The sequence below is a fragment of the Podarcis raffonei genome, chromosome 13 (assembly GCF_027172205.1).
Source record: "Podarcis raffonei isolate rPodRaf1 chromosome 13, rPodRaf1.pri, whole genome shotgun sequence".
In the NCBI taxonomy this organism is placed as follows: Eukaryota; Metazoa; Chordata; class Lepidosauria; order Squamata; family Lacertidae; genus Podarcis; species Podarcis raffonei.
The window spans coordinates 30,433,890-30,456,080 of record NC_070614.1 but is presented as its reverse complement, the minus strand read 5'-3'; the positions used below and the strand labels follow the sequence as shown (position 1 = coordinate 30,456,080).

At 38.6% G+C, this 22,191-nt stretch overlaps 5 protein-coding genes across 5 annotated transcripts; all 5 read right to left on the bottom strand.

Annotated features, from left to right (window-relative positions):
- Window positions 1–199: 199 nt before the first annotated feature.
- LOC128400441 (olfactory receptor 6B1-like) lies at window positions 200–1,153 on the bottom strand. Its single transcript, XM_053362629.1, has one exon. It carries the CDS (start codon window positions 1,151–1,153, stop codon window positions 200–202), a length of 954 nt encoding a protein of 317 aa, XP_053218604.1.
- A 2,456-nt stretch (window positions 1,154–3,609) lies between these two features.
- On the bottom strand, window positions 3,610–4,605 carry LOC128400760 (olfactory receptor 6F1-like). The gene has a single exon (XM_053363220.1). It carries the CDS (start codon window positions 4,603–4,605, stop codon window positions 3,610–3,612), a length of 996 nt encoding a protein of 331 aa, XP_053219195.1.
- A 3,835-nt stretch (window positions 4,606–8,440) lies between these two features.
- On the bottom strand, window positions 8,441–9,406 carry LOC128400439 (olfactory receptor 2AP1-like). The gene has a single exon (XM_053362628.1). It carries the CDS (start codon window positions 9,404–9,406, stop codon window positions 8,441–8,443), a length of 966 nt encoding a protein of 321 aa, XP_053218603.1.
- A 3,933-nt stretch (window positions 9,407–13,339) lies between these two features.
- On the bottom strand, window positions 13,340–14,305 carry LOC128400438 (olfactory receptor 2AP1-like). The gene has a single exon (XM_053362627.1). The coding sequence runs from the start codon at window positions 14,303–14,305 to the stop codon at window positions 13,340–13,342; it is 966 nt and encodes a 321-aa protein (XP_053218602.1).
- A 2,262-nt stretch (window positions 14,306–16,567) lies between these two features.
- Window positions 16,568–17,500, bottom strand: LOC128400690 (olfactory receptor 1020-like). The gene has a single exon (XM_053363102.1). It carries the CDS (start codon window positions 17,393–17,395, stop codon window positions 16,568–16,570), a length of 828 nt encoding a protein of 275 aa, XP_053219077.1. The 5' UTR covers window positions 17,396–17,500.
- Between the last annotated feature and the right edge of the window lie 4,691 nt (window positions 17,501–22,191).

The following is a 22,191-nucleotide window of genomic DNA, read 5'->3' as shown; positions in this document are numbered from 1 at the left end:
ATTGCAAAACACAGCAATGCTGCATTCAATAACCAATATGAAACCAAAGTGTAAAATTCATGTCAAGTAAAATTATTTTTTTCAAATTCCTTCCTTGATAAACAAGGCAGAGGCAAAATATATTAATGACCTGTTTTTGTAAGCATTCATATTGTGAAGCCAATGCAGTCAATGTTCTCCACACTTTTTGACCTGAATTCTAATCAGTTCTGTGAAGCAGCTTGAAAGTTTTCTTTGCTGCATCCTTTACCTCCTTGTTCCTCAAACTGTATATAATGGGGTTGACCAGTGGGGTGAGCAGAGTGTAGAACAGAGAAAAAAGTTTTTTCAAATCACTCAGTGAACTCATATTTGGTAAGACATAGACAATCATCAGCGAACCATAGAAGCAAGCAACCACAGTCAGGTGAGAGGAGCATGTAGAGAATGCCTTTTGTTTACCAGTGGTAGATGGGATTCTTATAATGTTTTTGATGATGCCAACATAAGACGATATGGTTATTAGAAGAGGTGGCAGAGTACCTATAGAGGAGATGATGAAAGCTGTCATTTCAACTAAATCAGTCTTATCGCAGGAGAGTCTTATCACAGGGGTTAAATCACAGAAGAAATGATTGATTTTGTTGGGACCACAGAATCTCAGCTGAGATACAAAAAATATTATGATGCTGATACCCAATGAGCCAGTGATCCAAGACCCAGCAATGAGCATGATACAAATTCTGCCATCCATGAGCATCACATAATGCAGTGGCCTGCAAATTGCTAAGTAACGATCATAAGACATCACTGCTAGAAAGTAACATTCTGTAGCAGCAAGAAACCCAAAGAAATATAGCTGTGCAAAGCATCCATGAACAGAAATGGATCTGTCTCCAGTCAGAAAACTGACCAGCATCCTTGGCATGATGGTTGAGCTGTAGCAGGTCTCCAGGCAGGACAGGTTTCCCAGGAAGAAATACATGGGTGTGTGAAGACGCTGATCAAGAATCACTAGAATAACAATGAGGATGTTCCCAGCTATGGTCACAAGGTAAACAGGAAGAAACAGTATGGAAAATAAAACCCACAGATCTTCATTATTAAAGTCCAAGAGGATAAACATTATGGTCTCTGTTTGATTTCCATCTCTATCATTGTTTTTCAGTTGCATCTAAATAAATAAGACATTATTAAGAAAGAATTTGACTTGAGCATTTGATTCTGGATTCACTTTAATTCATAGGATTATATTAATGACATTCTAAAGGATGGTAGCTTGTACTCAACCCACATTTAAGCAAACAAAACTCTCTGTATTGGGTTACATCACAACATTAACAACAGCAATCCAAATATATCATTGACACAAGCTATCCACTGTTATCCAACAATCTCTGACACATTTAGAGTGTTATCCAATCCAATGCACATCTACTCTTAAGCAAATCACTTTGAATTCAATGTGAATTTGTGCAACAGTCAGTAGAGCTTCTAATCCAAAGACAAATCCAGAACAATCTGAGCCACTAGGTTGATAGGAGGGGCTGTGTAAAGCTTTCTGGGAAGTATGTTCCTTAGTTTCTGAGAGCTACAGGTTTGTTTGTTTTTGTTTTGTTTTTTTTAAAGCTGAAATCCTATGCTCACTAACTTGGGGTAAGTCTCACTGCAGTTAGCGAAACATACTATTGAAGAAACTTATAGAGGATTTTCCTGGAAAAGTTTCATGTGCTCCTTACCTTAAAGCCAGAATTCACCAGCTTCCAGATGAATTCTGAGTTTTCCTCTGATTTACCCAAAATTGTAGATCATGGAAATAATTGCACAAGTATCATTATTTCCACAGGCATCAACTTAATGTATGTCCTGCTAGTAACAGTCCTACATCCAGTATCTTTCAATATATATCTGGAAGATTTTGTGGCCATCTAGTGCTGCTCTGAAAATGTGGATTATGGATATGTGGATATGGGTTAGCTACTGCTGAATATCATCAATCTATAGCTTAAGTTAATATTCACATCTATCCATCTGCTTGTAAAATCTCAAAGGAGAATGAACACAGAGGAGATACCTGACTCATGAGGGAAATTATTACTGTTTCTAATGTCAAAGCTTTTTCCAAATCACTGATGGATTTGTTGAGATCAAAGAAACTCCCAGTTCTCTAGTAATGAGGAGCAACATAAAAAATTTGTTTTGTGAATAGCAGGCTCCCTCTTCACCTTGTCCCATTGGGTGGGTGGGGCACCCTGTGCACCTGCCCCAGGCAGTGGGACCTTACACTCCACCACTGCTGTGAACACAATTTCTTTAAGCTAAATTTGTTTGAGCTCATTTTTCCCCCATCAAATTTGTTTAAGCTTTGTTTAAGATTGATTAAAACATACAATATGAAGGAGGTTTTTTTTATAACAGGAAGCATAAGTGTATTGGTTCAAGACAGGAAATGGGGAGTAGCGGTCAGTCACATATGCAAGTCTGGTCTGTCTAAGAAGGGTGATAAAAAATAGAAAAATGATTTTTTATTTCCATGTTGAATTGGGCTAAGGAGGATCAACTATAGTGCCTGTTGCATTGTCTCTGAAACCAGCAAAAATGAATGCAAAAATGTGTTCAGGGGTGAAAATATTTGCCACATATACACAGACTCCTACACACAAAGCCCTTCTCTTCAGATAATCCATGCAGATAATAGGGTTGATACTACTGCACTCCCTTTTCACTCAGAAAATGATGAGATGACCAGAGAGATAGTGATTTTCATGTTCATCAGCTCCACCTGCCCCAGCACTGTGAAGAGGAATGAGCAAAACATTCAGTTTTGGTTTCTCTCAGTTTCTCATTTTTCCATTCTTAACTCCAGTGGCCAAGGCAGTTTGTATTTTAAAAGCAGAACAAATAATATGTACTCATGAAAATGCTTAAGAATTGTAGTGTGACTCTCTCTAAATAAACACATTTTTGCATACAATCTTCTCTGACATAACATATTTTTGCAAAGCACTTCCCCCTAATATAACAAACCTTTCCATCTTAATTTTACTAGTGTATGTCTTTTGTACACATTACTTGCTGAAAGGCCTGCATTGCAAAATTTGGAGATGTGCTGATTTTGAAAGACAGCTACTTTTTTAAATGTTGCAGTTAGGTGTATATGTTGCATTTTGGGGAGGACCATAGTTCAGTGGTTGTACACAGGAAATCCCAAGTTCAGTTCCTGGCATCTGCTCATATGTTTTGCAGAGAGTCCTGCCTGAAATTCTGGAGAGCTGCCACCAGTCAGTATTGGCAACACAGTGGAACAATGGGCTGACAACATATGATTCAGATTCCTCTTTTCTTTTTAGGTAGTTTTATGATGCACTGCGAGGTTTCTCTTGTTGTAAATCACAACCACAAGGATAAACCACAAGAATAAACCAAAGGATTATTTCTATAATCCTTTCTCTTGATGCTGGACTCAATACCAATATGAAGCTAAGCTATATATTCATACAAGGTTGAACTCCTGCTTTGATAAAGAAGTCAGGGGCAAAATATGTTAATTAATCAGAATCAGTCCCAGTAAAACATTGACATCATAAAGCCAATAGCACTAGTGGTCTCCTCCACATTTTTACCAGAAATTTAGTGAGCTCTCTGAAACAGCTTGAAAGTTTTCTTTGCTGCATCTTTTACTTCTTTGTTCCTCAGACTGTACACAAGGGGATTGACCAGAGGGGTGAGCATAGTGTATAACAAAGATAATAGTTTCTTCAGGTCAATCAAGGAACTCATGTTTGGTAAGACATAGACTATCATCAGGGAGCCATAGAAGCAAGCAACCACCGTCAGGTGAGAGGAGCATGTAGAGAATGCCTTTTGTTTACCAATGGTGGATGGGATTCTTAAAATACTTTTGATAATGCTCACATAAGATGACACAGTTATTAGAAGAGGAGGTAGTGTGGCTAAAGAGGAGACAATGAAGGCTGTCTGTTCAACCAAATCTGTCTCATTGCAGGAAAGTCTTACCATGGGGGTGAAATCACAGAAAAAATGGTTGATTTTGTTGGGCCCACAGAATCTCAGCTGAGATACCAAATATATTAGGACACTAATACCCAATGATCCACTGACCCATGATCCAACAATAAGCATGATGCAAATTCTTCCATTCATGAGCATTACATAATGCAGTGGCTTGCAAATTGCTAAATACCGATCATATGACATTACTGCTAGGAAGTAACATTCTGTTCCAGCAAGACACCCAAAGAAATACAGCTGTGCAAAGCATCCATGAACAGAAATGGTTCTGTCTCCAGTCAGAAAACTGACCAGCATCCTCGGCATGATGGCTGAGCTATAGCAAGTCTCCAGGCAGGAGAGATTTCCTAGGAAGAAATACATGGGTGTGTGGAGGTGCTGATTATTCACCACTAATAGAATAATGAGGATGTTTCCAGCCATGGTCACAAGGTAGATAGGTAGAAACAACACAGAAAATAAAACCTGCAGATCTTCATTATTAAAGTCCAAGAGGATGAATGTTATGGGCTCTGTTTGATTTCCATCTTCCTCGTTGCTCTTTATTGACATCTGGGGGGGGGGGACAGACAATATTGAGAAAAACATTGACATGTATATATGACCAGGGGGTTTTGTCAACCAGAAGTCAGTGGAACTCAGTTCCGGCCCCTCTTAGGTGGTCACCATTGCCATTATAAGAGAGCAAGGGAGACATTCATGGTTTTGGCACCTCTTTTTCTAGAACAAATAGCACTGTATATGACAGAGTGTTCACATTAAGTGAAAAACAAATTGAATTACAATGGTAATGGCTAGGGCTGTGCAAAGGATTGGACTGAAATTTAAATCCGGAGCTAAATAAGACCTATTTGTAGAGATCCAGGCTTCAGTTGAGTTGGGTTGGGGAAACTGTGGATCCCTTTGTCCTGGGCTGTCAGGGAGTGGAGTTTCAGGCAGGAAAGAGAGACTGTCATGAGGCAGAAAAAGGAGAAAGAGCAGAAAACCCATTTGGCAGCTACATTTTTGACAGAGAATGTATCTGTGTGAGGTGGACAGGTTGATGGATTTCTCCTTCTTCCTGCTTGGCCTCTCCTCCTTCCTGCCTTCTAAAGTGGCATAGCACAGGATCAAACTCTCTCTGTTATGAGCTCTTAACCAGGAAATTCTTTACCTCGCACAGTGCTGATCACTAGGTTTTTTGTGAGAGGCTTGTCTTGCTTGTAGGGAAGCTGCTTGTGAAAGAACAGCACCATACATGATTGGCTCCTCCTGCTTAATAGCTGGGAAGCTGGGAAGCAGGAGAATCTGATCCTTCACAGTGCTGGTGCTTTCATTTCCAACTGCATTTTTAAGCTGTATGTTGACTCTTTGTTAAATGCAGCAGGGGTAAGTGGTTTCCAGGTTGACCCAAGGCAAATTGGCTCTATCTGGGAGCCAAAGATTGCAGCTGATTGGACATATTCAGGTTCATGGTGAAAGAGTTGCCTGGGCTTCTTAAATTAAAACCTGAACAGCAGGGTGTGAGAATTCAGGCAGGAAGGAGAGGCAGGCATGAGAAAGGAGGAGGAGGAAGCATAAAATGGAGGGACCTACTGGGCAGCTGCATCTTCAAGGGACAAGGTATGGGTGCAGGTGGATGCCTTTCTTTCCCAACCTCTAACTTTTCCTGCCAGGCCTCTACATCTTGCTGACCCTTGAAGCAGCACTGCACAGAATTGGATCTTCTCATTTAACAACTCTCAACCAGGAAATCTGAAGCTGTTCAGTACTGGTTGCTTTTCTTTTATGAGCAGTTTCCCTTCCATACAGGGAATCTGCTCACAAAGGAGCAGAATTAGATCCCCTTGCTTAAAAACTGGTAAGTGGGGGGTTCTGATCCTGCACAGTTCTGGTACACCCTTTCCCAACCATATATTTAAACTCTATGTGTCTTGTATGTTAAAATATGATATAATATTAAAATATTTTAACTATGCCTCCCAGGGGCCAAATATTAGAGCCACATGGTAAGTACTCCCAGCTATTTGTTTGCTTTCATTTCTCAGAGCTATTTTGAAGGGAGGGAAGCTGAAATCCTATATTGGCTTAACTGAGAGTAAGCGCCAGTGAAATTAGTTGAATTTACTATTCATGAGACACATTATAGGATTGCGCTTAAATAGTTGACTGTGCTCCTTACCTTAAAGCCAGAACAAACCGGATTCTTGAAGAATTATGGGTTTCCCCCTCTGCATTACACCAAAATGTGTCTCACGGGAAAAATTGCACAAGCATCATTTCTGCACGACCAACACATGTCAGATCTTGAATGTATGTCTTGTTAGCAACTGTTCTGTATCTAGTAGTTTCAAGTATACATCTGGAGGATTTCCCTGAAGTCTTGAAAATCTGATGCTGCACTGAAAATTTTGATGCATCTCTTCTTGATATTTGTCAGCTCTTGCAAGATGCAACCATTCTATAGTTTATGTAAGCATCCAAATCTATTAATCGGCTTGCAAAATCTCAATGGGAAATCGACACAGAAAAGTCAGTGCCTAAATCATAAGGGAAATTAGTGGTTCTCCTAACACTATATCCATAACTTCCTTCCTGGCAAATCCCTGATGGATTTGTTTAACTCAAGGGAACCCTGTGATATCTTAAGCTCAAGGACAGTTTAGAAATCCATAAATATGCATACTACCAAAAAATAAATATCTGTTAGAAATCATAATTTATAAAAACCTTTCTGGGTTATCCAAAGCCAAGATTCTGTATTCTGACTAAGTGATATCTGCCCATTTCATTCTCCATAATATAAATTGGAATACTGGTTTATATGACATGAATGATTCTTCTAGGCTAGCATAGTGAGACTTCCAGGGCTGCACCATGCCAATTAGAAATTTCATTCTCTCTCCATTAGGACTAGTTTATATCTAGTAGTGTTGGTTTTTATTTGTAGTCTTATTGATTTTATTTCCATGCTTTTTACTTGATTACTAGTTAGTTTGGTCTTTGCCATGGCAAAAAGAAAGCCACCAAATTGGAGGATAGATGAAATACTACATCATAAAGTCACATGGCCATTCGCTGGCTAAATATGGACATACAACTTTGTTCCATTTGAATCTTTGTGTCAGGGACTGGCTGGATGAGGAAGAGCTAAGTAAATGAGTTAGGAGATCAGAAAGTGAGAGAAACTCAGTGACCCATACGGCAGACAAATGGAACAGTTATCAAGAAGTGGCTCAGCACAAAACAGTACAGAGGCAGAGTAGGAGGGACAGCTTTGTTTCACATTACTCCTGCTTGATTCTTAAAGAAAACTTACTGCCATCCTTGGCATGATGGTTGAGCTGTAGCAAGTCTCCAGCCAGGATATAATTCTTGGAAATAATACATGGGTGTGTATAAATACTGATCAAGAATTACTAGAATAATAATAAAGATGTTTCCAGCCATGGTTGCAAGTTAGATATGTAGAAACAATATAGAAAACAAAACCCAAATATCTTCATTATTCAACTATAAGAATGAAATTTATGGGCTTTGATTGATTTCGCTGTTTCTCATTGCTTTTCAGTTGCATCTAAATAAATCATACAGAATCTAGAAAAAAAATAGACTTGAATATATGATGCTGAAGTCACTTTGGAAGGTAATATCAAGGACATATCAAATGATTGTGGTTTGCATATGACCCATTTTAAAGATACATACAAAAATATGCTTTGATACTTTTAGCACTACTTTTTTCCTGTCAGGGAAAAAGATGGGAGATGATGGATAGATAGATAGATAGATAGATAGATAGATGATAGATAGATGATAGATAGATAGATGATAGATGATAGATGATAGATGATAGATAGATAGATAGATAGATAGATATAGATATAGATAGATATTAATAGCTCTCCACCACAAGAATGGGTTTCAAAGCTTTACTGGATACAGCCTTATAATATTTACAAAGAAACATAACAAAATACAAAGTAACACATAGCTCTTTAACAGCAAGCAATGTGGACCCATCTTCTTTTAAGTCCTTCATACAGTTCCAAAAACTTTCCTTTTTCTAGTGCCAGATAGATCCTAAGCAACTTGCTTCCATCAGCATCAGAGCTTAGCCACTTGTGCCTAATGCAAACTTTTCTTGTAAAATGTTTTCAAACACAATGCCTACAAAAAATGCATTTTATGTGTATTAAACTTACACCTTAAACCATTTTTACAATGAAGACAATATAGTAGCATACTAAAAACTGAGAGGAAATAGAAACAACTCAGACTTGGATTGGTTACAGATCAACCAATTGAACGATCTTCTGAGAATTCAAGTCAACAGCAACTTTACTAATCCAAGCAACAGTATTGAATTAGGGTGATGCAGGGAGGGGATTGGCATCCACAATGTCCAAACAGCAGTTGCACCAGTGCTTATTTCTGGTATTTTCCGATATCAATGAATACAAGAACAAAACCCAAATTGGCACAATGCTTTTCTAAGAATATCCTTTACATCTTTGTTCCTTAGGCTGTATATGAAGGGATTAGCCATTGGAGTTAGGATTGTGTACAAGAAGGAGAAAACCTTATTTAGATCTTTGAATTTACCACTTGTTGGTAAGATGTAGACAAATGTTAAAGATCCATAGAAAACCGAAACAACAGTGAGATGAGAAGAGCAAGTGGAAAAGGCCTTTTGCCTCCCAGTCATAGATGGGATTTTTAGGATTGTACTGATGATAAAAATGTAAGATGTTACAGTTATGAGAAATGTGGGTAGAATTCCAATGGATGATGTTATGAATGCTGCAGTTTCAATAACCCGGGTATCACTGCAAGACAGTCTTACTACAGGTGTAAAATCACAAAAGAAATGGTCAATTTGATATTGACTGCAGAAAGTGAGCTGGGTCAACAAAGATGTTAAGATGGTTATAAGCAGCGACCCAATTAACCAGGATACTGAAACCAGCAGGATGCATGTTCTGTTGTCCATAAGCGTGACATAATGCAATGGTCTACATATGGCTAGGTAGCGATCATATGACATCACTGCCAAGAGGTAACATTCAGTAGCTCCCAAGGTGGAAAATATATGCATCTGTAGGATGCAGCCCACAAAAGAAATGGTTTTGTCCCCTGTAAGAAAACTGTTCAGCATTCTGGGTAAGATAGTTGAGGTGTAGCATATCTCCACGAAGGACAAATTTGACAGAAAGAAATACATGGGAGTGTGAAGGTGCTGCTCAGCCATGACAAGTGCAACTATGAGGAGATTACCAGACAGAGTCACAATATAGATGACTAGAAATAACAAAAAGAGGAGTATATTCAAGTTCTCAACATTCCTAAATCCCAGGAGAATGATTTCGGTGATACCTGTTACGTTTTGCCATTCTGAGTTTTTCAAATGCTGCATCTATAGATAGGAAGTAATATACTGAGTAATTGAAAAAATAGGTTTCCACCCCCATCCCCACACAAGAATTAAGCAACCATCACACAACACACATACACCATTGTGCCATATACATGTCTTTTTGAGCAGGGCCATTTTAAATCAGCACTTGCATTGGTTTTGCTGCATCTCTTGACAAGTTGCTATGTAATATGTTTGTTCACTTCTCATGGGCTGCAGAAAATCTGCAGAAAATTATTGAGTCCGAAGATGGGCACTTTCAAACTGCCATTATTTGGGGGTAGGATTCAATCACTGACTGGCAAATTCAGGGTGCAAAAGTAAAAAAGAAAGAATGGCTTGTGCTGTTGTGCAACATATCTGGCTCCCCACAAATCCACAATAAGGGGAACTGCTCTTAAATATGTGGAATAACAATTGCAACATTGTGTAACTTCCCTGATGCTGTCTATCCTCTCTGCAAACTTTGTGCAATGACCCTTGGTTCTAATGACTCTTGGTTCTAAGTCATCTAGAAGCAACTTAAGACATGTGGAAACAGGTGTGCACTTCATAGGAAATATAGATAAGTTGGATGGGTGTAAGGTGTAAAACAGGCATAGGCAAACTCCGGCCCTCCACATGTTTTGGAACTACAATTCCCATCACCCCTGACCACTGGTCTTGTTAGCTAGGTATGATGGAAATTGTAGTTCCAAAACATCTGGGGGGCCAGAGTTTGCCTATGCGTGGTGTAAAAGAAAAAGGAGGTGTGTGCAATGTAAGGAAGATTCATGATAGAAGTTTTGAGCCAATGTTAGTCTAAATGTTTTGGCTGTTGATTATTATCCCCTCCTTTTTTAAAAAAAATCATAGCCTCGGTTCCTTTAAACTAGAAATCTAACCTGCAGTGTGTTGAAAAGAGCAGGTAGATAGTATCTTTTGCCATGGATGGGATTTTCAGGTCTGTGCTGCTGTCGAAAATAAAAGGTATCACAGTTTCAAGAAAAATAGACAGAATTCCTGAGGCTGGTGCTGCAGTTTCAATTACCCAGGTGTAATGGCAAGGACGTTTCACCATGGGTGCAAAACTGCAAAATAAATGGTTTTATATTGGCTGCAGAAAGGGAGTCATGTCTTCTACAACTAACAAATAATATACTGAGTCAAGGACTCTTACGGAATTAGTCAACACCAATCCAAAACATAAATGTTCATGTCAGATACCGTATCCATCTTTTGAACAATGTTGTTTGGTATTTTTTTTAAAATGCATAATTGAGTTCCCTTCTCATAAACAGTGGAAAACATAATAGAATCAAAATAAGAATTATGAAAGCATGATATTCATGGGAGGACATGGGGTGCATTTCAGGGAAGAGCAGTCATAATGGGGACAGCTGGATTTCAGGAAAACATGACAAACATTGCTGCTCTTCTCATTAAAGATTGTTCCCACTGAGGAATCTTCAATAAGATCCTAAATGAGTCAAAAATCACTGGAAGGAGTAGAATTTTTAAAAATCTACTTTAAGCAATTTACCTAAAATCTGAGTGTACCTGCTTTTTCACATCCATTTCTAGAAGGTTCTTTCTTTCATGATAGTTGTAAGTCCAGGTGATGTCTTTCTGGCTTACCCATTGATATGTCCAAACTATTAATAAGAAGGCTACGAAACACTGAATATATTCATTTGTATTTATATTTGTAAATGCACAGTCTAACAGACATATTCTCTCTCATATTCCAGGTTAGTTGCATTATTTTTTTATTCTCAGTGGGGAAAGCCAAGCAGAACACAAAAGCCCCCAAGAGCCATTGCTGATTGCAAATGAAGTTTCTATTCAAGGGAGACTATTGGTCACGTAGGAGAGAGAGAGGCAGAGCATAAACACTGAGGATGAAAGAATGAACAGATATCATCTTATTATGTCTCTCACATATTTAAAATGGCAGCCCTCCAGCCAGGAGAACCAATGTTATCATAATATAACTATGCCTAATTTTCACAGAAATATAAAATAACATGGTAGACCTATCTCTGGACTGTATGCCCTCAGACTTCAGGTGAGGGCTCACATGACTGTTCAAGCCAAATATCACCTGCTATCTATATTCATGAAGGGTGGGATATAAACATTATTAATAGAAATGTCCAACTATAGATAGAGATACATTCTCTGAGCACAGAAATTTAATTAAGAATGAGCCAAAACATATCCAACCCAATTAGTTTCCACCTTTGTACGTGGCAAAAATGGCACACCCATTTTGGACTTTTTGTTCAGGGATTAGAAATAAGCTTTTAGAACACTAGCTTGGCTTTCCAGTGGCACTGATGATGGTGCTCCTCACAGTTGCTAATGACTAATGCTTTCCCATGGGATGTTGCTATATGGTGAATGCCATTGTTCTGAGGCAGCTCCTTCTGTGAGGGGTTCTGCAGCATTTTGAAGTTGCAAGAAGCCCAAATAAACATAGTGGTGCAAAGCATCCATTGATAGAAATGGTTTTGCCTCCAGTCAGAAAAGTGACCAGTATCTTTGGCATGAGAGTTGAGCTATAGCAAGTCTCCAGACAGGAGAGATTTCCCAGGAAGAAGTACATGAGTGTGTGAAGATGCTGATCAAGAATCATTAGAATAATAATGAGGATGTTTCCATCTATGGTTATATAGGTAGAAACAATATAGAAAATAAAACTCACATATCTTCATTATTAAAGTACAAGAGGATTAATGTTATGGACTCTGTTTTATTTCCTTGTTTCTTATTGCTTTTCAGTTGCATCTAAATAAATCAGATGATAGCTAGAAAAAATAAAGACTTGAATATTTGATGCTGAAATCACTGTAATTCATAGGGTAATATAAATGACATATCAAAAGATTTTTGTTTTCAAGTAACCCATTTTAAAGAGACATACAAAATTAAGCTTTTATATTTTCAGCAGTTCTCATTTTAATAAGATGCCTTGAGTCCCATCAGGAAAAAAGACAGGGTATAAATAAATGAATAAATAAATAATAGAATAATAGCTTTCCACCACAAGAATGCGTTTCAAAGATTTACTGGAAACAGCCTTAAAATATTTACAAAGAAACAATACAAAATACAAAGTAATGCATTGCTCTTTAACAGCAGTTGAGGAGAGTGAAGTGACATTCAGTCTATTTTAAGCCAATGCTGAGGCCTTACCTAGGTGATCAAAGCTTGTTCCAACACGAATCACATGGTTGCCCTTGGTTTTAGAACAAAACAACTACTGTAATCCTAAGTGGACAGCATCCAGTCTAAAACTGCTGCTAAGTATTGAAATAAATGTCAAATTGTGATTTTATGGGTATATGATTATTTAAAACCATTCAGTCAATAGTTATCTTGTTTAAGGTATACAATATTGTATAATGCATTTTATACAATTTTTCAATACATTGTGATCATATATAATATACACAATCAGTAAATCAATATACAAGGTTTTTGAGATATATAAAATGTAACAGCACATAGACAGTATCCATTAACAGCAGAATAAGAGTTGAGGCATATTCATCATGGTTTGTATCCATCTAAGAGCAGATCCACACCGAACATTCAAAACGCATCCAAAGTACACTTAAAGCACATGGTTTCTGCCAGAAAATTCTGGGAAATGTATTTGTTAAAAATGCAGAAAATAGTATCTCTGTAAATGGAAAAATGCAGTTCCCAAGGTTCTTTGGGGAAAAACATGTACCTACCTTAAATATATGATATGGGTTGTCCCTTACAATCGTAACAGACCTAATAAAATTGATGGATTTAATTAGTCTTGTCCATGGATTTCAATGTATCTATGACTTAGTTGGATTCAAACCCATTCATGTAATTGAAACGCACAGACGTGAATAACAGATCTCTGTGACCTTCAATAACAGTTACACCAGTCTTTATTTCTGGTATTCTCCGATATCAATGAATACAAGAAAAAAACCCAAATTGGCACAATGCTTTTCTAAGGGTGTCCTTTACATCTTTGTTCCTTAGGCTGTATATGAAGGGATTGGCTATTGGAGTTAGGATTGTGTACAAAAAGGAGAAAACCTTATTTAGTTCTTTGAATTTACCAGTTGTTGGTAAGATGTAGACAAACATTAAAGATCCATAGAAAACCGAAACAACAGTGAGATGAGAAGAGCAGGTGGAAAAGGCCTTTTGCCTCCCAGTCATAGATGGGATTTTTAGGATTGTACTGATGATAAAAATGTAAGATGTTACAGTTATGAGAAATGTGGGTAGAATTCCGATGGATGATGTTATGAAAGCAGCAGTTTCAATAACCCAGGTGTCACTGCAAGACAGTCTTACTAAAGGTGTAAAATCACAAAAGAAATGGTCAATTTGATATTGACTGCAGAAAGTGAGCTGGGTCAACAAAGATGTTAAGATGGTTATAAGCAGCGACCCAATTAACCAGGATACTGAAACCAGCAGGATGCATGTTCTGTTGTCCATAAGCGTGACATAATGTAATGGTCTACATATGGCTAGGTAGCGATCATATGACATCACTGCCAAGAGGTAACATTCAGTAGCTGCCAGGGTGGAAAATATATGCATCTGTAAGATGCAGCCCACAATAGAAATGGTTTTGTCCCCTGTAAGAAAACTGTTCAGCATTCTGGGTAAGATATTTGAGGTGTAGCATATCTCCACAAAGGACAAATTGGACAGAAAGAAATACATGGGAGTGTGAAGGTGCTGCTCAGCCATGACAAGTGCAACTATGAGGAGATTACCAGACAGAGTCACAATATAGATGACTAGAAATAACAAAAAGAGGAGTATATTCACGTTCTCAACATTCCTAAATCCAAGGAGAAGGAATTCGGTGATACCTGTTATGTTTTGCCATTCTGAGTTTTTCAAATGCTGCATCTATAGATAGGAAGTAATATACTGAGTAATTGAAAAAATAGGTTTCCACCCCCATCCCCACACAAGAATTAAGCAACCATCATTCAACACACATACACCAGTGCTTGCATTGTTTTTGCTGCATCTATTAACAAGTTGCTATGTAGTGTGTTTGTTCACTTCTCATGAGCTGCAGAAAATCCTTCACTCAGAAGAAGGGCACTGTCAAACTGCCACTATTCAGGAGGAGGTTCAATCACAGACAGGCAAATTCAGGGTGCAAAAGTGAAAAAGAAAATTGGTTGTGCAGCAGATCTGCTTCCCTACAAATCCACAATAGGAGGAACTGCACTTAAAAGTGTGGGATAAAAATAAATTATTTTATATTGGCTCTAGAAAGAGAGTCATGTTTTCTATATGTAAAGGATAACATACTTAAAAATTAATTTTAAAAAATGCTCATTTCTGATATCCATATTTTGAACAATGTTGCATGGTATAAAATTTGCAAAATTCTCCCTCTTTTAAGCAGTGGAAAACCTAATTGAATAAAATAAAAAATTACGAAACCCTGTGAATAATGGGAGAGAACTGGGTGCATTGCAAGGTAATCTGTAATAATGGGGAGCTGGCTATCAGGAAAACTTGCTTCTCTTCTCATTAAGGATTGTTCCCATTGAAGAATCATCAACAAGATCCTAAATGAGTCAAAAATCCCTGAAATGAATGTAAAAATGGGGGGGTACCTAAAGCAATTTTACCCAAAATCTCAGTGTACCTGCTGCTGAGGGCAACGCATTTTCACATCCATTTCTAGAAAGTTCTTTGTTTCATGATGTTTGAAAGGTCAGGTAACATCACTGATCTGTTTATACTATTAAGAAGAAGGCTCTGACACACTGAATATATCAATTTGTATTTATATTTGTATCTGCACAGTCTCACAGACACATTCTTTCTCATATTCCAGGTTAATTACACCATTCTTTTATTCTCAGTGGGAAAAGCTAAGCAGAACACAAAAGCCCCCAAGAACCATTGTTGACTGCAAATGAAGTTTCTACCCAAGGGAGACCACTGGTCAGGTGGGAGAGAGAGGCAGAGCATAAACATAGAGAATGAAAGAATGAACAGATATCATCTCATTATTTCTCTCACATGTTTGAAATGGCAGTCCTTCAGCCAGGAGAACTGATCTTATCATAATATAACTTACACCTAGTTCTCACAGAAATATAAAATGAAATGGTAAATCTATTTTTAGACTGTTTCACCCCAAACTTCAAGTCTGGACTCACATGAAAGCATTCCAGATCCCACCTGCTTTCTTTATTCATGAAGGGTTGTATATAAACATTATTAATAAATAAGTTTATCTATAGAAATACATTCTCTGATCACAGAAATTTAGCATGTCAAGTAGAAACATATAATTAAGAGCCAAAACATATCCACCCCAATTAGTTTCCACATTTGTACGTGGCAAAACTGGAACACCCATTTCATATATTTTTGGGGTGATGTTTATCCTCACAGAACTAATGACTGGTGCTTTTCCATAGAATGATGCTGTATAATGATGGGCATTGCTTTGCAGGGACTCCTAGTGGGAGGGAATCTGGTATCAAGAAACAACTGCTGGCAAAAACAACCAAAACAAATGCTTGTGTTGAAGTTTCAGAGCAATTTTCACTCCCTTTTATTCATCCCAACTCAGAAAAGAATGAGTTAAACTTTCAGTCTAGTGCATATTAATCTCAGTATAGGTTAACATCTCACTATTTTGCTTGACAGCCCAGTTTTCTGTGTGCATGGAATTTATATTGTGTTATTGAACATTGTGTCATTTGTGACTACTCATGCTGTTTAGGCTGGCATAGTCCAGAAATGGCTTTACTGTCTCCTCAGTAAGGAGTGGGCTTGAAGGAGAGATTGTGAAAGTCATACTAGTGGCTGGCATGTGAGAGGATTTGAGTCCTACTGTCAGTTGAGGCTTACTTCAGAATTCAGAATAGGGAAGGATGAAAAAATTGATTGGTCTGCTCTTCACAATGAAAATATTTTGTGTTTCAAATGTGATTATGGAGAAGAATGCAACTCACATGCTTCTCTAGATTTTGCAGTGCAGTTTCAATGAGAAAAAGCATATGCAAAAGATCCTTACCTGATTAAGATTTCAACTAAATACATCATGTGGATATAATAGAAGACAATGAAAAACATTGAAATAATTAAATCTATGTTAATGAAGCATCCTCATCGTCCCCCGCATTATCCTCAATCTTAATGAATTCTATGAATCATCTTAAATAAAGTATTCTTTATTGCTTCCTTCACTTCTTTGTTCCTCAGACTGTACACAAGAGGATTGACCAGTGGGGTGAGCAAAGTATAGAATAGAGAGAATACTTTCTTCAACTCACTCAGATAACTCTTGTTTGGTAATACATAGACTATCATCAGGGAGCCATAGAAGCAAGCAACCACGGTCAGGTGAGAGGAACATGTAGAAAATGCTTTTTGTTTCCCAGTGGTGGATGGGATCCTTAAAATGCTCTTGATAATACAAACATAAGATGCCATGGTTATTAAAAGAGGGGGCAGAGTGCCTATGGAGGAGAAAATGAAGGCTGTCATTTCAGCCACTTTGGTGTCATCACAGGAAAGTCTTATCATTGGGGTGAAATCACAGAAGAAATGGTTTATTTTGTTGGCCTCACAGAAACTCAGGTGAGATACCAAGAATATCATGACATTGATAGGTAGTGACCCACTGATCCATGATCCAGCAATCAGCAGAAAGCAAATTCTTCCATTCATGAGTATTGCATAATGCAATGGCTTACATATTGCTAAGTAACGATCATAAGACATCACTGCCAGAAAGTAACATTCTGTAGTTGCAAGTAGCCCAAAGAAATATAGCTGTGCAAAGCATCCATGAACAGAAATGGATCTGTCTCCAGTCAGAAAACTGACCAGCATCCTTGGCATGACAGTTGAGCTGTAACAAGTCTCCAGGCATGACAGGTTTCCCAGGAAGAAATACATGGGTGTGTGAAGATGCTGATCAAGAATCACTAGAATAATAATGAGGATGTTTCCAGCCATGGTTGCAAGGTAGATTGGTAGAAACAGGATGAAAAGTAGTATCGGTACATCATCACTATTGAAGTCCAGGAGAATAAATGCCACAGGGGCTGTCTGATTTCCTTCTTCTTGTTTCATGCTGAGGTGTATCTAAATAACAGCAGGTAGTGTTAATAAAGCTTTGCACTTGTAGAACTGATGCAGGAGTTTCTTTGACTCAGCGTATGGGCAGGATGGTAGGCTGAGCAAACCACATTATATATAGGTTAAATAAACAATTCTTCTATATTATGTTGACATTCAAATGGGCACGACATGTAATTATTTGCTAAGACTGTAGTCCTGTCAATGCATAGAAACTTTGCAGGTGGGATCACATTAGAAGAGAAAAATCTCCCTGTTTCTACTCAGCACCTGTTGAGGGTGATTTCATTTCATTTATTTTACAAAAGAAACACTGCATTTCAATTGCATTCAGTCCTTTAACATTATGTGCAGTTAAAGCCCAAAGACAACAATCCAAATAAATTGATGTTTACATTTAAGGATGGGATTTGTGGAAAAATCTCAATGCTCTTTGCTTTCAGTGTTAGTTTCACCAATAAATTATGTAACTCAATGGTTTCTCAGGGATATTTCTACCAAATATAGGTCACATACATTAGTCAGCAGAACAGATAAAGGGCTGCTTTCAAGCTCATGGTGAGGCAAAACTTATGTGAATGCTAAGCATCAGTTGCTTCAATTTCTATGCTGGCAGCAACTAAAGTTAATAGTATTTTGTATGGATAATTTCAATAAAGGAGCTTACATAGCTCATCTGTGCAAGTTCTGTTTTAAACAATACAGCAGCATGCAAGAGCTCACCAGTATCTAGACACACAAATCCATATGCACATTTAGAGGCATCTTAATTTCTAATATCATGCAGAATTGATCTCATTGGCAAGCAGTTGGCAACAAATATAATGCAGTATGAAATAAAAGAGAGGGTGAAGTTCTGCCAGTTGCATGACCAGGCAGTGACAGCCCCAGCCCCCAGGGATCATAAGGAAAGAATAAAGACTCTGATAATGTTATATGGAATTAAAATTAGGCTACAACTTTATTAAACTTCTGAATGTAGGAAGACCTTGGCTTAGGCTGTGGGCGTGTATCCCTCCCAACCCCCCAGCTGGGAGGAACTGGGGCTCATCAGGGTAAATGGGATATGGGGGTGCTCTGTGAGACATAAGTGTAGCAGGCAGCCCAGCCCATATTACCACACGCAGGGTAGTTTACTGACAAACTTTCAGTGTATGGCCAGTGACACCCCTTATATATAACCCCTTTAAGAGCGGACCCTGGAATTGCCGCTGCAGGGGGGGGGTGAATCACCACTTCATGCCCCCCCCCATAAAGGGAAGAAAAGACTAAAGGATTCCATCCAAGGCCATAACCGCCAAAGTTGTGACGAACTGCTACAGGGAAGACAAAACCTGCCAATGCAGGAAAATTTCTTCACTGTCCTTCAACAGCAACCAGTCAAAGACCATAGCAGTGCCTGCTAAACAGGAAGAAAAAGTTAACCTGCAAACAAGAGAACATTAAACTAAGGGAGGGTAGGGAGGGTGAATCTCCTAAGCCAACTGCCTGGATACTGTTGGCACCACCTCCCAGCAATGAAACTTGACTACTGAGGCTGGACATGAACCTCCAAAAATTAACACTGAGAGGCAGGCCAGTCCCTGTTTGCCAGTAAGTTCCCTGGGAACTGTAGCACCATGTGCAATCCTGCAAAGGGCACCCACAATGTAAAGTGTGAGTGCTCACTATCAAACTTAAGAATTGTCTGATAAAAGAGCCTAGATGATTGAAAATGCATACTTGTTCACCAACAGACTCAAAAACTACTTGGAACACCTCCAGATGACCTATTTGTTGAGTATTCATCCTAATTTGTTTGCATATAGTTTATTCAGGGTTGGATTTATTGAGCATTTGTTCTTATTTGTTTGTCAGGCTGTAATAAAACAATGAATGTTCACCTTGATTTCCTGTTAATAATTAATTCATCCCAAATATTGGTGTATTACTCCATTGTCGGTCAAACTGCAAAACCAGTTGAAAACCGTAGAACCCAATGTCAGTTTTCATGATGTTTCTGCATCTTGAAAGTGAGCTTTTCTGATTACATTTTCTCTGTGCATCCATTTAATGAATGAACAGCTACAAGGGCTTGTGTGTGTCTGTGCACACGTGTGTGTGTGTGTGTGTGTGTGTGTGAGAGAGAGAGAGAGAGAGAGAGAGAGAGAGAGAGAGAGAGCGCACTGGAAAGATGACAAACAAAATGTGAAAAAGAGAAATATTAAAACTGTAGTCAGTCACTATGATTATTGCATGTCATTCCTGTGACTGGAGTCAAGATTATGCCTGAGCATGATCTGCTGGCCAGTCTTGCTGTTATTGATGCCGCTGCAGTCTCACACCTTTCCTGCCTCTAGTATTGAGTCCCTAGTTCCTATGTTTGTGTGTTAGAGCAGTATGAGATATTACCTGTTTTCATCCTGATGCTCTGTCAAATAAAACTATTTAATTTAAACAGCTGAAATCTAAATGGGAATTGAAAAATAAATATAAAATAATACTTCACCCAGGCTGTGATCAGGTCACAGGCAAAGAGTGTTCAGGAATCCTGGAGCATGGGAATAGTTGGACACATAACATAATTTCTGTTGATCTTCATCAGTTGTATGTTAGGTAGAAGCCATTATATTAGCGAAACATCATTATATCCAACACTTCAAAGCTGCCTAGGTGTCTCTGACACCTTGACAATCTTGCCCTATACTGAAAATGTGGATGAATCTTTTGTGAGATCCCTCCCCCTGCATAATACAATTAATCTATAGATCATATATATATCCAAACCAATTAATCAACCTGAAAAAATCTCAGTAAGAAATGTAAAAGAAGAAGAAAACACTAAAGCCATAAGGGAAATTAATGAGTACAAATTTCTAACAATCAATAACGGCAAGAAAAAAATAGAAGACACTCAAGGGAGGGAGAGCATCAAGTGCACCCAAGATAATGAGGAAAAATGTATTACTGTGTATGCTTGGGGTGAGTGGGGGGGCATATGAATGACAGAAAGAGATGGGGGGGGGACAAGGGGATGCATACCCCTAAACATTTTGTGAATCTTTGTACTTTTGTCCATTTACTGCATTTATTTTTCCTGATTTGAACTATAAAATGAGAGAACTCCTAAACATTTTTTAAGGAGGGAAAAGCACTCATGAGGGGTTTCATGTAACTCACCCTCACAGCTTTCCTTGAAGGGGTAAGAGGGAATAAAATGGTCAACAAAAAAGGAATGAGGTACGCAAAAAGCAAAAACTCACATGAGGAGTCCTCTAGCAATCCAGTAAAGCTCAGGTGGTTAGCAATGGAAGACCAAGGCAGCAACAGCGATCTTTGCTGGTTGTAAGCAAGCAATATTTGTGACATTGCATGGTCATGGGATACATTCATTGAGGCATCCACCCTAGCTTCTGATTTCACAATTCTGTGGCACTTGAGCCAACATGCCATAGTCTTAACTCTCATCTTAAAATGGCAGGTTGTTCCCCCCTTTTCTTTCTTATCATTGAATTATTTAGACATGAAGAAGAAAATTATGTGATCTGGCTGAGAGTGCAACAAATGTGATATTTACATGACCAAAAAATCCAATAAATAGGTCATGAGAATACTGGTAAATTCTATAGCTATTTCCAGATAATTTTATTTTACCAAACAAGTTTTTCTGTAGCTGACTTGTAGCTAAACAAACACTCTGGTTCTGGTGTGGGCGTTGGATGCTTACAGCAGGGAAGGAAAATCTATGTCCCTCCAGGTGTGTCTGCGTGACAGCTCCAATAACCCCTGACCTATGCTTATTAGATCTGACAAAAGTTGGAACCTAACAATATCTGGAAGGCAACAGTTTTCAATCCTTGGACTCCAGCTACCACACAAGATTATTAACAGAAAACAAGTGTCATTTGCATACCCAGGCACATGATGCCTGCTACCTGGTGCAGGGTCTCAGTATGAAATAAGACATAGGACATTGATGTTGGGTGGAAATTGTCAAAACTTTTATTGATTGCAGATGGAATAGGCTTTGGCCAAAGTCATTGGGTATGTATCTGGTATCAAGCAGCCCGACTGCTGGTTGATAAGTAGGTGTAGAAAGGGGGGGTCACCTGCCAGGGCCACCTTTGAGAAGGTTGCTATGGCCTGTTGGCCCCTGTGTGGGCTCTCAGACAGAGACAGCCCCTCCCTGGCCCCTTTACCTGATCAGCTAAGTATACAACCCAATGCCTTAACCGCCAAAGTTGTTATGTTTTCTATGAGGTAGGTGAAAATATACAGACCAGCCAATTTGTCTGCAGGAAAAATCCTCCCTGGCCCTGAATATGGTGACCACATATACCATAGCAAGGTCCACCTTGTCCTGCCCACTCATCTTTGAACAGGACTACATACAGGCTATATACAAATGGGAGAGTGGGTGGTGAATCCTGGTAAGGTTCAAAAGGGGAGAGGCTCAGGGTGTGCCCCCCTGTTTACGGCACTGCAACCCTGCCCATAGAGGTGACCTGACTGGCTAATATTTTTATCTCCCTGAATATCCCTGTGAGTGGTACTGTTAGCCACCCATCCTAGAAAAAACCAAAAAAATCCAAAACCCAGTGACCCTGATTTCACTGCTCATGAATGGGACAAAGAAATACAGGTGAGGTTCAACTTAACCCTAGATCATGGCATTGTTTATTATTGTTATGTTT